The following is a 15817-nucleotide window of genomic DNA, read 5'->3' as shown; positions in this document are numbered from 1 at the left end:
ATTCATGAATATTAGGCTGAATTAATTCAAGTGAATTTATGTTTACTTGCCTGGAAAAGAGGTCCTGCAAGTCTTCCAGCTAAAGTGGAGTTTTTTCTTCCTTGATACTGCAAGAAAGTTTGGGGTGGTATTTTCAGCACAGATTCAGTTACCCTGAGCAGCACAAGTAGCATCTGCTCCCTGCAAAACAGTATTAAACTTAAGAGTTACCATTTTGTTATACCTCTGTATATACCAAGGTATTTTTAAAAGTAATAATCAAGCCTTATTTGCTCAAACACATTCCAAAAATGTCATAACGATTACAAAGAGCCTAACTTGGTTATTGCAAAAGAAATTATTCCAATCTTTTTTTACACTTAAAAGTGAGGAAGCCCTGTTGCCCTGTAATATTTTCTTCCAAGTAATTCAACTGCTATCACCTTCAATAGCCTGAAATTAGAGGGAAAGTTTTAACTGTCTTTCCAATCTGAAATTTTTCTTTTTCCATTAATTACAGGTTTTGTAATTTTATATTATCATTAACATACTTCACCAATTATTTTGTGTGGCACAATCTTTGCCATTGTGATGTCCAGTCACTTCTTTACACTGATGCAAAACTGGAAAGAAAATACCAATCTAGTAGAATCTGTTTACTATTATCACTCCCATATTTCCCAGTGGCCAGCTAAATTGGCCCCTCAGAAGAGGAGACAAGCTTTACATGACACATAGTGCCAGCTTTACTTACCCAGAGTTCAGCACAGATTGAAGATAAAGTCAAGATAAAATTGAATAAATCAGACATTTGAAATCCCCTTGCTACTTCTTCCTTGCAATGGAGAATGGTGGCAATATAGCACCTGATGACAGACTACTATTTAAAGGAGTGGGAAATAACAGAAATTCCTTTAAAGCAGGGTCTCTTATACCCTTATACCTGCTAGGCACTGTAAGAACTAGAAAGGCGTGACACAGTTACACAGTACACAGACTCCTGTATACAATTACAGGTCAAGAACAACACACATCTGATTGTAATAATTATCCATGCTTGTCTGGGGCTTTTGTGTTTATTTTTAAATAAGGCTGTGAAGCTTCATATGTTTCAATATTTTAATGCTTTGATACATGGGCAAAATGCCCTGGAAAAAATCATCAGTAGCTCCTTAATAACTGTCTGTATATCCTAGATTAGTCTTTTTGCACTGACGTCTAAGCTGCCACAAATTAACTAGGAGCTTACCAGAAGCTTTAAGAAAGCAGATAACTTCCCCTGCGCTAAGTTGTCCGTGGTGTTCAAGTTTGTGTATTTACTGATTTAGAGGAACTGGTTCATATAACCAATACCACTCTACCGTGTTTACTACCAAGTAAATTTTCACATTTGTGTTGTGAACCAATAATCTAAGATAAAAGCATTAGCATTTTACCATGTCTTCTTGTCCATAGTCACTTGGACAACCATGTGGCGGTAGATATTGAGAACGCGTTTGCACATATCAGTGTGTTCATCCAGCAGAACTTTAAATTCATTTGCAGGTTCAAGAAAAAATATATTTGAAGAATTTATTATAAAAACCTGTAAACAGAAAAGAAAGGATGTTGTGATCCTGAAAGACTTTGATGTTTCCAGCAATTCAGTTGGTAGAACCAGGAAGAAAAAAAATCTATAACAGAAAATCTTTATAAGAAAAGGTTGCATATGCACACAGAAGTGCATGTTTAAATATGTCAGTTTGAAGCAATGATCAAGCAACAATGAGATTGATCTTTTCCCCATTTTTTCTACAAAATTTATTTGTATATTTTTGGTCTCATAGATGAATCAACAAACTACTCATATGATTAGTTTAATATGATGGAAAAAAATGTCCCAGTAAGAAGTCCACTGCACAAAAGTTCCTCTAAGCCAGGAACTGACTAGTACAATATATGGTAAACTGCTTGAAATAGTCCTGGTACACTGTGTGTGCTTCAGCATGACACAGCCTGCATTATGTTCTGGGAAACTAAAAGCATTCATCCCACTGGGATCAGTAAGGCTTACCCAAAGTGGGAAACTGGACACTTTCCTGAAAGTGACTGACTTCAGTGGGCAGTAAATTAGGGCCTTCAGAATGAAAATTACGAAAAAAAGTAGGCAGGGACACTGTGGGAGCTACAGAAGCAGTTACTGAAGTGTTACTATTTTTTTATGTAAGTTTAGAAAGCACTTGAATCTCAGACTTCGTTTTTTTTTAACATGTACAGGAAGTCATTGGTACTTAAGTTACAACTTCCTTCTACCGAAAGCTTTGGATTTTTATTAATTAAAAACTATTAGTATGCACTTTTACATTCACTAGCCTCAACTAATTAACCTAACCTACTCTAAATGCCTAGAAATAAGTCTATGCAAGCATTAACTGGGAAAAAAACTCAAGACAGAAGTCTTGGATCATTGATTCACAGGGAAAATCAAACGTGGTTCCAAGTCAGGAAATCTCTCAAAATGAGACATGGTACTAGGTTAGAATGATGTCTTGATTCTGTTTCAGGCTAAAAAAAAAGATGTTTGGCAGTCAAATGAACCTTTGTCTAAAAAACTTCAACATGGATAATCTTCAAGAACTTCAACATGGATAATCTTCAAGACATTGTCAGATGTGTAAGCCTTAGTAGTACACTGCAAACAGATACAGATACTTCGTATTTCTTTTCTCAGTAACACTTCATATTCTAAAAATGTTGTTGAAAACAAAGATTATGAAGCTTAAAGTATTTTAATGTATTTGAATTTAAGAGTGATTTCAGTTGCAGAGTTTATTTATATGTATAACAGTGTACAGTACAAAAGAAAACTATTCCTAAAATTATTCAAGCTGTAGTAAAAATGAGTTTTACTTAGCATGGTCACACACAGTAGAAGTGAATACAGTAAAGTGGCAAATGCACATTATTTTGTTCAGAATCAATTTTCTGCTGGATATAAGAATATTATGGAGGGTAGAGTAATATACCCACCTATATGAATTTATGTGCACACATATATACATAAAATGCACACACTTTATAACCATAAGAGCATTTCAAAGACCCTCAAATTATACCCTCCCAATTTTCCATAGCTTCACCTTCAGTGAAGCATTTTGCTAAACATTTGAAATTAACATGATTTCTACCCTGTCAAATTTCCTAGAAGCTATTAAAAAACTTTTGTTAGGGTACAACTGCAACTGTTGCTTTCCTTAATGATATCACCAGAGAGTTATGGCACCTCAGCAAACTTTTCAAACATGCTGTAAATTCAGAAGAAGATGAAAAATATCCCAGTACACCTTATTGATAGGATTAGAAAAACTACAGCATTGGATGTTTAGGCTTTTGTGACGAATAGTGTAAAAGTAAAAAGCCTCTAAATATTCTCATAACAGCTTAATTATATTTATTTGAAGATGTTGCAGTAGCATGAGGATTATTTTTTCTCTAATATAATGCAGAGGACAATGCATGTTCCAATGCAAAATTAATTTTTCTTTTTATTGTGTTACCCAGCACTGGTCTATACATTGTCCTACTTCAGGTCAATAAAGATATAGTGAACCAGTGTCATTTGTCTAACCTTTATCATCATACTTGTTGCATATAAAGTATTTTTAAAATTTAGAGATGCTTTAGAGATGCATAGGATCCCCTGGCAGAAGTATTGCACTACATTCCACTCTTTATGTGCTGATAACAAGAATTTTAGGTAATTTCATATAGATAATTTAGATAAAATTAAATACCAAGTCTGTTTCATACCTGCAATACTGACTGCACTCCAGCTCGTACATTCTGTTCTTCAGAATCAATTTCAGGTGTTTTATGCAAAGCGTCTTCATAACAGCCATTTCTTGCCCAGTTTGAATTTCTAACTCCATGACTGGAGTTCATCCCTTTTTCCTGAAAAATATTTTTTCTTAAAATTCCACAGAGTTTTAGACAAGTATTTTGGCTTTATATTAAAGGAAAAATGATATAATAGGTACTAAATAATAAACAACAGCAGACAAATGCACCTGAGACACAACAATAATTCATGAGTCTTGGAGCAATTATCTTAAAGTAACTGAATGAAGTAACTACTATTTTTGTCATCCTTTTATTTGTATATAATTTTTACACAGTTGATAGCTGGCATACTGTATAATCCACATCTTGAAAACAGTTAACAAAATAATATGAAATTTTAAATTGAACTAAGCACATTAAAAAGCTACAGATAATGGATAAAATTGGTAGCTTATCCAATACATTGTTTTACCATAGATTTTCCCCAATAAATGCTCTGACACCAAAGAAAAACACAAATAAACTATCAAGGAAGCCATGTCTCTGTCTACTGGCAGATTAATGCACAAATATTAACCAATAACATTTTACCTCTTCTCTTTCTTTTCCTTTCTCTGAAGAATTATGGTCAACATTTTCATCACAATCTACAGCTGTGCACTGCATTATTTCTTCAGGTTCTTTCATAAATAAAGGTTTGTCTTCTTGTTGAATCCATTCTTGATACACCTTCACCACCTTCCTCATGGCAGCTGCTTCACATATTGGCAACAGAAATGCCTGCAAGTAGAAAAAGAAAGAAAAAAACACTATTACAATATGTGAAATAAGTTGGGCTCTATAATATGCAAGTTTTAAGAGATAAAGGTGGAAAAAGCCACTGTTGGATCCCCGTATTCAAACTATTGCCAAACCTAAATGTTTGCTCACTTTCTTCATATGTAAACTGAAAACATGAAAAAACCCCAGATTTAAACAAGAAAGCTTATCAAGAAATACTTCAAAAGAGATAAGAATCCATATGGGTATATCTAGTTCACACCTAGCCTGCTGAACCAAACACCCATCAAAATACGTAAAACACATGAGCAGAAGTTTCTTTTACAACATCCTTCCGTTCAGAGGATTTGGAAAAGTGGAGTCAAACCAGCTCTAAATGACTGAGAAAAAATCAAGTGACACACAACACTGGTAGTCTTCTTATTTTTAGCTAATTAAGATTTTACAAAACAGTATCCTTAAAGTGAATTACTCCCTGAAAAGATTTCATTATTATGGTTTCTAAAAATCATGAATTTGAGTTGGTGTGATGGCTGTTCAGTGCCCTCTTCAGAAGGTTTTCTGTACTGGCTGTGCTGATAACAACTAGTCATAGACCAGAAACTTTTAACATTAGTCAGATTTTAACTAACTACAAATACACTTACCAAAGACCTTGATGCCCTCATTATAAATTCAGAAGAACAGATAAACTACACTAACACCCAGTTTTACAGGGTCTGAGCTGTGACTGATGAAAACCAGTTGCCCATGTCTTTAAGGAGGGCCCACTTAACACAGGTATGTTCACTCTGGAAACAGAGATTTCACTCCATTATCAATCATACTAATAAGAACTCAGCTGTGTGTTACAGGATTAAACTGACAAGTTCAGCCATATACTTCCTCATCAAGTCTAACATTCTCCTGCAAGTCCATACGCTTTTTTTGTACCCTCAAATCTAAAATGCATAAAACTTGTCCTCTACAGAAAATCTTTCCACCACTCAGTACCACTGAAACCTCCTCTTGACAGGAATAACGTAGTCCTCATGTTTTAGAAACATTACAAACCTCTTGTGTATTAGAAATTAATTTACACTGAAAACTCCTGGCTAAATAATGATGTAAATAAGATTTCACAATTGAACATGAAATCCAAATAATCTACATAAACTCACAGACTGACTTTTGAAAAGAATGAAGAAAATTGTCTTTGCTTCTTTTCACTGTGGGGACAATGAAAAGAAGACCATTGATAATTTATATTCTACATTCAATGTCTCAGACTCTGTAAACCCTTGAGTGCCAGCTGAATTTGGAAAACTCTGCTATGTCCTTCAGTAATGTGTCCAAGCTCTTGACTACAAGGGATGTGGACAAGCTTCTGAAATTTACTTGCCTCATTCAAAAATATTTACTTCATCCAGATAAACAAGTTTTAAAATGTTCAGCTGTTTAAAGCAATTAGTGTTGAGCATTTAACTGAAAACTTGTATATCTTTCTTTACTATTATTCAGAAATCGGTTTGTCCTTTGATCTATAGCATGGGCCATAAAGAAAGTTTATCTTATTCTATTCTCCCAGACAGAGCTCTTAAATTACTATTAATAAAGACTCCACATTCTGGCATATGTTCTCAGTTTAAATTTGTTTTAATAGCTTCCACTAGAGAAATACTATTCTGAGTATGCTCAGCTAACATTTCTGGTTGCAGTGAAGTCAGAAACAGAAGCTGCTACCTTTTATAGCCATCTGTCCTACTCTTCTGGTGAACACTATCAAGGAAAAGACATTCAGATGCTCCTAAAGCAGCTCTGTAACAGCTGCAGACTCCCACAGGAGGCTTATGTTAATCTTGGTGGCTGTGAGTTTTAATACCTACAGTGCTGATATACAAAAAGATTAAACATTCTTGTCTATGGGGAACTGTGAAGTCCAAGTTAAATGTTGCTAAACTGGTTGTTAAAGATATAAAATTAGAAAAATTAGGAACTAGGGGTATTCTACAGAGAAAGTATTTCAGAATGTTAGCTTCTTGATTTTTGAAGACAGGATGACAAAAAACACCTGTAACTTGATATAATGTTCTGCTTAACAAGTGATCTTCAAAGAAAACCATGACATAATAAAAATATACAATATCATAATCAAAATTCTTGCATTCTAAAGAGAGTTTTTTACCTGTCGAAAAATCTCAGTTAGAAAATTAACATTGTTCCTTTTAGAAGAGAAGACTTTCCGGACAATTTCAATATCAGTTAAATGCTCTTCATCAATACTGCAGAGGCTGGAAGAACTTGGCTCTCTCTCTGTTAGAGTACTCGTATTAGAATGAGATTGTTCTGGTTCTGCATTTCTATCCTGCTTATCAGTACTGTCATTTTTGCTGTCCTCCCTTGAAGCCATGCTAGCAGCTGCTCTCTGAAAAAAAAAATTAAAATATTCCATAGTTCATTTTTAGCACAGCAATAAATCAATACAATTTAAGTATAATTTAAACAGCACAAATAATTAAAGAAACAAAAGGATTTACTGCATTTTAAGGCTTCTAATGTCCAGCTGATTAAAAACAAATCACAAAATCTGAAAAAAGAAAGCAGCATTGCAGGTACTTTCAAATGGAATTAATAAACATACAATTTGTTTAGAAATTACTTTTTTTTTAAACTTTTCCTTAGTTGTAATTATTGGAGGAGAGCATACTGCTGACATAACAATTAAACCAAAAACATGAAAGCAAATATATTTTTGTGTATTTGGTTTTACCTGAATATTCTTTGGCACATTTTCACCTTCCATCCCAGGAATATGAGGTCCTGTATGAGGTTTTGGCTCAAGCCAGAAAGACACCAACCATCGAATGACAATAACACGAGCCTTAATGAAAGGTTCCTTTGTGCAATAGATTGCCTCATTGGTTTCAGCATCTTTCTTAACTATTACGTAGTGTGGCTTTGGTCTCATTTGTGGTATATCTGTATGAAAATACAACATCTTTACAATATAGGCAGAGAGCAAGATTTGCATAAGAAAGAAATCCTAGAACCATAACCAATACACATGAACTTTCAGAGGTGCAGTTTTGTTGCATTCACTGTTGCACCACTCATTCCAAGATGCACTGCAATGGATGCAACAGAGAAAATGTCAAGAACACGTAAGACATCAAAATGTAAGACATTAAAACACTTGAATTTTCTCCTGAATGGAGACAACACTGCTGGTCCAAAAGCCAGAAACTTATTTCTGCTATGTGGAACCTTTAATTTTTTATCTGAAAGTGATTTCTATACCCTTACATTTCTGCTTACATTTTTTTCTATGTAAGTAAACACATTTCATTATCTTCAAGTTCTTTCAAACTACATTATACTCAAAATTTAAAGATAAACTTCAGCAAATTCACTAGTTCAAATTTTCATTGAAAATTACAAAGTTGCAAGTAGTAAAATAACTGTCAACTAGACTATGACCAATACAAGAAAACTATTTTCATATAAAACTAATATATTGACAAATCTCATCGTGACTACAGTGGGAGATACATAATTCCAAAATGCAAATGCAATAAACACAGCCTCTTCTGGCCCTGCAAAAGGATAAAGATGAATAGAACAGAGAAATCCTGCTGCAAAGCCATATGAGCTTTACAGCTTAACCTAGGGCCCCATTTGCACAGGCTAATTTTGCTGGACTTTGCTGCCAGACCACAGGTATGTACGTTTTCCCATGACTTAGCTGCAAGATGACTGAGGCAATAACTTCTATACTGGCTTGTAGGAATGTAATGAAGGATGCTTAGGGGGACATCAGCTGGCAGGAACTGTGATGGTTTGGGGACTAGAGCTGACAACTCCATTTTCACCATCCCATGATGGTTCAGAACTGTTCAGCCTTTCTGGTTCTGTACTGCGCTAAAGTCATCGGTACTCCTGAATCTGCTTCAGGAAATACCATGACAGTACTTAACTCAATGTGGATGGAATGGACATACGTGGTAAAAGCACTACAACATGGGGGGACACATGGATAGCATATTTTAATTGTGCATTTTTCTGTGACTTAACACTGCAAAATGACATTTCTGGGTTTTACAGCCCAAGACATAGTGCAGAATAGTTATGCATTATCATCATCAACCTGAAGCAGCAATGACACTTTCATGTGCAAATAACATTTCTCTGAAAGTGGTATGCCAACCCACCGTAGTCCTAGTCCTACAGGGGCAAATATGAGATATACTCCAATATAAAAAGACAAACATTTGTGTGAGGACTGATTATAATATGTGCTGTCAGGACACCCTGATGCTAGTGTTTCAGTACCATGATCTCTATCTAGTGACAGTAAAAAAACCCCCAAGAAACTCAAACCAAAACAAACAAAAATCCAAAAAAAAAAAACAACTAGCAAAAAGATGGAAGCATGGCAAAATGACGGTCCTATCCATACAGATTGAACAGAGATGGTTGTGTCAGCACTGCCTTAACTCTTCTGTAGCCTGCAGTACATAAACAAGGGGAGTAGTTTTCTATGATTTTACAGGCCAACCAGAAAGCAGTTAAAGGATACTAATGATGAGAGTCAAAGAAGATTTTAAAAAGTCACACTGAACAATACAAAAGTATTGCCTGACCGTATCTTCCGAAAGCTAAGTTAAGAGTTGTTTTAAAGGATCCTGTGTAACTTTGCCAGTTTATGATGTCAGAATTCAAGAGGGACAAATCCAGACAGCAGTAAAGAAATAATCAACTGTTGTCTAAGCAATTATGTTATGACTGCCTATTTAAGTCATCTAAAGTGCAACCAGTGTGTCTGCCAGACTGCTGTAAAGATTTCCCTGTTACTATTACAAATACACAAGATCCAGTACCTGCACTGAGGATATCCACACTGGTCTATCTCAGTGGCATTTCAAAAGCCACATACATAAGCAGTGATAGACCCATCATGATGCTGCTAAACTGAGGAACGTTTCCTGTAAGAACTTCAAAACTATATCCACATTTTTCAGTGAAAGCATTATTTTTAAAGGAAAAAACCCCATGATTCCTGCGTACCATGTACCTAAGTACATAACAAACACACAGGATACTCTTTGATGAGTTTACAAATGGTTTATTTACTGCAAAAAATAAAACTCCAGTACATTGTTTTCATTCTGTGGAAAGCAGCAGGTAAGTAAGAAAATTAAAAATTAAGGTATCTTAAACAAGCATGTGTAACAGTACAATCTGTGAAAAATGAAGTAAATGCCTGGTAGCAGAGCATTTAAAGACAGAAAAAGTTCTCTCTGGTATCTACTAGCATTCAGCAGAGCACAAAGGCTGCAGTACTGGCAGTATTTTCAGAAGGACTAAACATGCAGTAAACATGTTTTTGCAGTACTCTGTCTCCTCCTTGTTTGATGATAGCCTCTCAGAACATCCTCTTTAACATGTTTCAACAGCATTATGTGCTGCAGCTGCTTTTCAAATGTATCCTCCTTCCAGCTCTTCGTGTATTTTCAAATTCTGTTCATCTTGGAAGAAGGTATCAAGGCTTCAGATGAGAACACAGACATAACACAAAAAAAAGAGAGCTTGTTAGATGGACTCAAACAGCACAAGAGTAAATATTCCCTTCCCCCAACTTTCCATGTTTTCTTTCTATTGTGTTTTGGGCTTTCCCCACCCCCTACCCTTCCCCCTCTGGGAACCTGATGTGAGCTGATGACAAAAAGAAAAAGAAGTTGAAGGTGGTGGAAGACATACACAGGGTAGAAAGTGAACAGGCTAGCAAAAACACACTGCACACCTGTAAGCTTTCACCATGCCTAATTTTTAAGACAATAAAGGGTTCATAAGGAATGAAGAGCTAAAGATTGCTGTAGGACAGCCCACATTAGTGTCTCCCTGTAAATGAAGGAGCCTATCTAAATGGCTTGGAAATGGCACAGAAAGGCACATAACTATGACAAAAGAAGCAATGCCCCTGGAATATTACTGTCATATCTGTAGCTCTTACTGAACTACTTCTAATTCAATCTCAACAGATATTTAACAAAGACGTTACAAAGAAAATAAACACTAAGGCAAAAAAAAAAAACCCCAAACCAAAACATAAAAAAGAAAAAAAAATCTCTAAACAAAACCAAACCAAACTTGAAAAAAAAACCCCAACCCTCCTCAAAAAACAATCTCATAGGCTTTTCTAATGCTGTATTCCTCTTCTAAGTCTCTAATACTAAAGAATTTGAAGGAGCCACAATACTTAGCCTTCTTGTAACGGGAATGCTTGGTGCTTGTTGCTGTAGGCAACATACCTATCAGGAAAGAAATCTCAGTCCAGCATACTGTCTCCAGTAAAGCCCTGTATCAATGCTGGCATACTGAAACTACTGTTCTGGTTTGTACCTCATGACTTCTCCTAAATTAAACATTACACCAGTAGCATGAGAACTGTTCTTAGTAGCAGGCTCAGTGCCCAAGTTTGCCCTGCCTTCTGCCTCAATACTGTAAATTAAGAACAAGAACAGGATTATTTTCAAATAGGTTGGGAAGATGCATGCCAGAGAAGAACATCTTTGAGGAGAAAAAATTATTCAACTTACCAATGCTTATGTTGTTTTCATCACTGTATTGTTCCAAAACTCCTCATTATAGTTGCTTACTGTGCACAGTCTAAGGCACTCACAGTAATTCTTGGGATCTGCGCACACTTCTTCTTGTTTCTCATTGTCCTCTTCTTTACTAAGACCTTGGAAGTTTCTTGTTTGTCATTCACAGAAAAACAGAGGACTACAGTAACACTTCTATGGAAGACTCAATCAAGATCTTCACAGAAAGAAAAATAGCATTTCCATATTTCTTGTTCTGGAGCATCAAGCAACAGTAGGTTTGCTTTCTCAGCACAGCTTACTGTCCCTCTTGTAGCTATTTTATCACTCAACTTCTTCAGCATCTGCACAAAACCTCTTATTCTACTGTTACTTATGGCTGTTTTTATACTGGTTCTTCTCCTGTAGATGAGAAAGCCCAGTGTTTGTCTTTCCCAAGAGAACATGGCTTTGACACAACCATCTCTCAAATCTAAATAAATGTACATGGACCAGAAGAAGTTAAGACCTTTTCAACAAAGTTCCCTGACAGCCTAATTTTAGAATATGGAATTGTGCCTGGAGATCACTACTGTGGAGAGTCCTTCTGAGATGCTGCATCAGCAGATAAGATGAATGGTGATGTGACTGTGTGACTCAAGTGATGAAATGATAACTTAAAGCCTGCGTACAAGGTATTGCTTTGCAAAGAGGAGTTTGAACTCTGTTGGCCTACAACCAATGTGCATGGGTGCATGCAAACCTGAGAGAACAAAATCAAGACTTGCAAACAACACTCTGGTTAAAATGGGCTAAAACTCTGCGTAAACTCAGGTTTGCTTAGAAAACACTGAACGTTCCACTCTCTATATGGAAAGATACATTCTAGCACCATCAGCTTTGAAGACTGTGCTAAACCCTAGCTTCTTTTTTCCTACTGCAAGCTCTTGATAAAATGCAGTCCGCACAAAAACCTAACTTTGCCCTGTCAAAAATGAGAACAAGCACTGTGTAATCCAAACACTCATTCGGTACAGACAAAAACAAGACACGCAAAGAATAGCACACTAACACCTTTTATTTTGGCAAGAGTAGTTTCTCTTCAGAGCCCAACTGAGATCAGCAATGGTAACATTAGAGAAAGGTTTCACAAGAACATTTAATTTACCTCATTCAGGTGAACAGAGCAAGATTGATTCTAATGAAAGGGTCAGAGGCTTCCACAAAGAACTGAAAATCATCAGCAGGAATCTTAACATGTTCTTTCATGACAAATACATTTGGAAAATGCCCTTCATGGGCAAGGTGACTCAAGCCAAAAACTGCTTTGCTTTACTGTCTTGTTAGAGTTAGCAAGCACAATCACCTGCCTCAAACATTGGTAAGGCCACAGAAGGGAGGAATTTGTGACAGGGAGGTGCTAATTCCAGGCCTGACAGAAGCTAGATCCAGTTAGCACATCCTGGTTATCACACTGCCTCTGTGACAGACTGTGACAAGAAGCACCTGCTTATATGCATATCATCAGTCAAAGAAGTAGCATCCCAAGTTATGGGAAGGTGGCATCTGTGGCCACCAATGGCCACCAAAGCTCCCCCAAATACACCTCTGTGGACACCTGGAACCTGGACTGTATAAAGGCAGAACTGCTGTCCAGGTGTTGGAACCTAGGGGGAGCTTAACAAAGCTTAGTAAGAACCATGTATTACTGATAGTGGATACAAAGAACGCAGAATTTAGGAGCCATAAGAACATTTGGCAGAAGATATGGAAGAATTTATTAAAACAATCTCAGCAATTCTGATGAAATCAGTTCCAGCTGGGTAAAAGGTAATTCCACAGGGGTATCACCAACCTAAGAAACCCACCATCCCAAAAGAAGAGAAAGACTGAACAAGCAGACTAATTAGCATAAGATGCATTTAACCAACAGAAGATGGAATAGTAATTAATAAGAGAACTGTATCACTTGCTGCCAATTAGCAATTACTCCTTTGTTTCTAAAATTTATAAATACTGAAAAGATTTGATTGTAAGCAGCAGACCTTGTGGAGGCAGCACCCCTTTCAGCACAGAACTTACTAACAGATGAACAAACCAGGACCCGCTCCCCAATCCCAAGGCCAGGGCGAAGAAGGCCCAACAAGACACGGCTGGATCCACGGGTGGTGACCAGCTTCTGCTTCCACACTTTCTCCCTCCTTGTCCCTCTCTCCCTCTCCCTCTGTCTTTTCTTTCCCCATGCACTCAATTTTACAAAATAAAGTCAGTACTGTTGAACCAGCATTTAGTCTTGTCCCCTTAATTTGGGCAGAGGCATCTCTCACTAAGCAGATAATAACATCACTATTAGATAAAATGTAATGATTTTATCAGCTGTGTTAACACTTACCAAGTATAGGGTTATACAAGCTGGTCTCCTTACAGATGTTTGGGAAAATAGAAGGTAAGTAGTATTTCTTAAAATTTGAGAATAAAAATGAAAATCCCTTTTCCTGGTTCTCCTTGTTCTTCCATTCTAAACTCTTAACCTTAAAACAAGAATTTGGACAAAGTAAATATCTACAAGTAGAAGAAAAAGGCAATGATGAAATGTCCTCTTTTTAAGTTATTTCTTTGAAACAAAATCATATATATTTTAAAAAACTGTTTTAGAAAGATGAAACAGTAACTAACAGGGAAATGTCAATGAAACAAACACCATTCTCCTCAAAATGTTGTTTCAAAATAAACTTGAACACATAAAATACTGAAACCAACAGAAATAAACCTGCTTTTGCAGTCATCTTGCCAAAGCAGGGAGTATGCCCAAATTGACTGTTTTTAATGAAACTGTTTCTGTATTTCAAAATGTTTAATAAAAAAGAGTAACTACCTATGGCATTCAAAATATTTCTTTCACAAATTCTTTTCAGACATTTTGACAAGTGTCCATATAGTCATTATAATAGGTACTTGGATTCATTTGTGTAATTGGCAACATTAAACAAACAAATTTTTCAACCACAAGCAGCAGAAGATACAACTTTGAAGTTGAGTTACACAAATGCACTTGGACTGTGAGTGCTAAGCATTCCTCTTTATGAAATGTTTTCCTACATGGTAAGTAGTACCAAGCATGGTACGTGCTCCTGTAGAAATACAATATGCAGTTTCCATCTTTGTTCCTGAGACTCCATCTGCCTCCACAGCTAGGTAATCTACCAAGACTATCATAAATAATATAAAGGAAGACTTCAGTTTCTTTTTTTTTTACTCAAAGGCCACAGTTCTCTTATGATCTGTTTTCAGGGCAACAGATGTCTAGAGCAGAATATATATGCACATATTTCACATCCAATATAACTCAACATATTAGCTGATATACATGTAACTTAGTGACACAAAGTCCTTTATCACAACTTAGTATCAAAGACCCTTGCAATTATCAGTGGCCTCTAAAGGGACTTCAGAGAACTACTTCAGCACTCACATAGTAAGCAAGCTCTGTGACACCTGTCTCAATGACCTACTGGAATTCAGATTTAATACTACCAATTTATCACAGAAAAGGCAGCTGTCTTCAAAAATATAAGGGCTATTTTTCAGAGAGTGGCAAGGAAGGATTCTTCAAAACATCTTTATATGCATTTTCAGTGCTACAAGTAAAAAACTTACTGTAAAGGACAAAGAGGTGTTAATTGTTTCACACTTGTTTGCTTGAAAACTAAAGAACGTACCTGAATTACCATGTATTTCAAAAGTGCTTCTAAAAAATAGCTTGTTAAATCTTCTTGTCCTTTATCTCCTGATTGTGGAGGAACAAGTGGAGTGATTTCTTCTATAGTCACTTGAGCTATTTAAAGAAAAATAGAAGTACATCTAACATTTAGACCATTTCTTCTCAAGCATAAACATCTACAAAGTTATGAAAGTAGAAATGCACTGCAGCAGCAGAGACAATTACAGGTACAACAATCCACCCATAGATTAATGAAAATCAGGAAATTTTAACTTCTAAATCACTATGGAACTAATGTCTTACACATATAAAAAGCACAACAGACAATAAACAGGTCATCTCTATGCACTTTTGGAACCTACCTGCCAAACCCAAATTTTTAAAAATTTTGTTTGGAATTTATGCAAGCAACAGTGTAACACTTATGCTACACAAATGCCAAATCTTTATATCTTTCACCATTTTCCCATTTAGCAGTTCATCAGTTACATACCCTTTAAGTTTTACTACTGTATCCTTCTCTGCCTCAACAGTGAAGCTAGTTCAGAGTCAATTTTTCTCCTGTTCCTGTAGTTAGATGTTCACATTTCAATCTTTGCATTCTGAATTTCTTTGCACACTAAATTTCACAATTCCAAAAATGGCTTAAGTAGGTAGCAAAATTTTTGCAGAGCTATTCTGCCATGAAATTCATCTGCTGTGTTCCAGCAAATTAAATTACTAATCATGGAGACACTGCTTTCCTCTACAAGCAATAAGATACTCAAATACTAAGAGAAGATGGAAAGAAGGCAAAGCACAATATTCAGGGGAAAAAGTGTTCAAGTTTTTAGTCCCATTTATGTGAATGCACAGTTTGCACTTACATTCAAAGACCCCATCCAATTGCAAATCATTAATAAATGAGCTTCAAATCCCACTATCAAGAATAATTAGGAGGCACTCAATACTGAAGTGT

At 36.0% G+C, this 15817-nt stretch overlaps 1 protein-coding gene across 12 annotated transcripts in view; it reads right to left on the bottom strand.

Moving 5' to 3' along the window:
• Positions 1 to 15817, bottom strand: part of RALGAPA1 (Ral GTPase activating protein catalytic subunit alpha 1) — a 129166-nt gene that overhangs the window by 97926 nt on the left and 15423 nt on the right. For all 12 annotated transcript variants that reach the window (XM_064714703.1, XM_064714705.1, XM_064714704.1 and 9 more), the window contains exons 7-14: positions 14858 to 14973; positions 13531 to 13669; positions 7328 to 7536; positions 6743 to 6982; positions 4390 to 4578; positions 3769 to 3909; positions 1416 to 1564; positions 51 to 180 (exon numbers count right to left, since the gene is read on the bottom strand). In XM_064714703.1, coding sequence (XP_064570773.1) covers positions 51 to 180; positions 1416 to 1564; positions 3769 to 3909; positions 4390 to 4578; positions 6743 to 6982; positions 7328 to 7536; positions 13531 to 13669; positions 14858 to 14973 — 1313 coding nt within the window. The remainder of the gene's footprint in view (positions 1 to 50; positions 181 to 1415; positions 1565 to 3768; positions 3910 to 4389; positions 4579 to 6742; positions 6983 to 7327; positions 7537 to 13530; positions 13670 to 14857; positions 14974 to 15817) is intronic.

The sequence above is a fragment of the Zonotrichia leucophrys genome, chromosome 5 (assembly GCF_028769735.1).
Source record: "Zonotrichia leucophrys gambelii isolate GWCS_2022_RI chromosome 5, RI_Zleu_2.0, whole genome shotgun sequence".
NCBI lineage: Eukaryota > Metazoa > Chordata > Aves > Passeriformes > Passerellidae > Zonotrichia > Zonotrichia leucophrys.
This window is presented reverse-complemented; position numbering and strand designations above follow the sequence as displayed.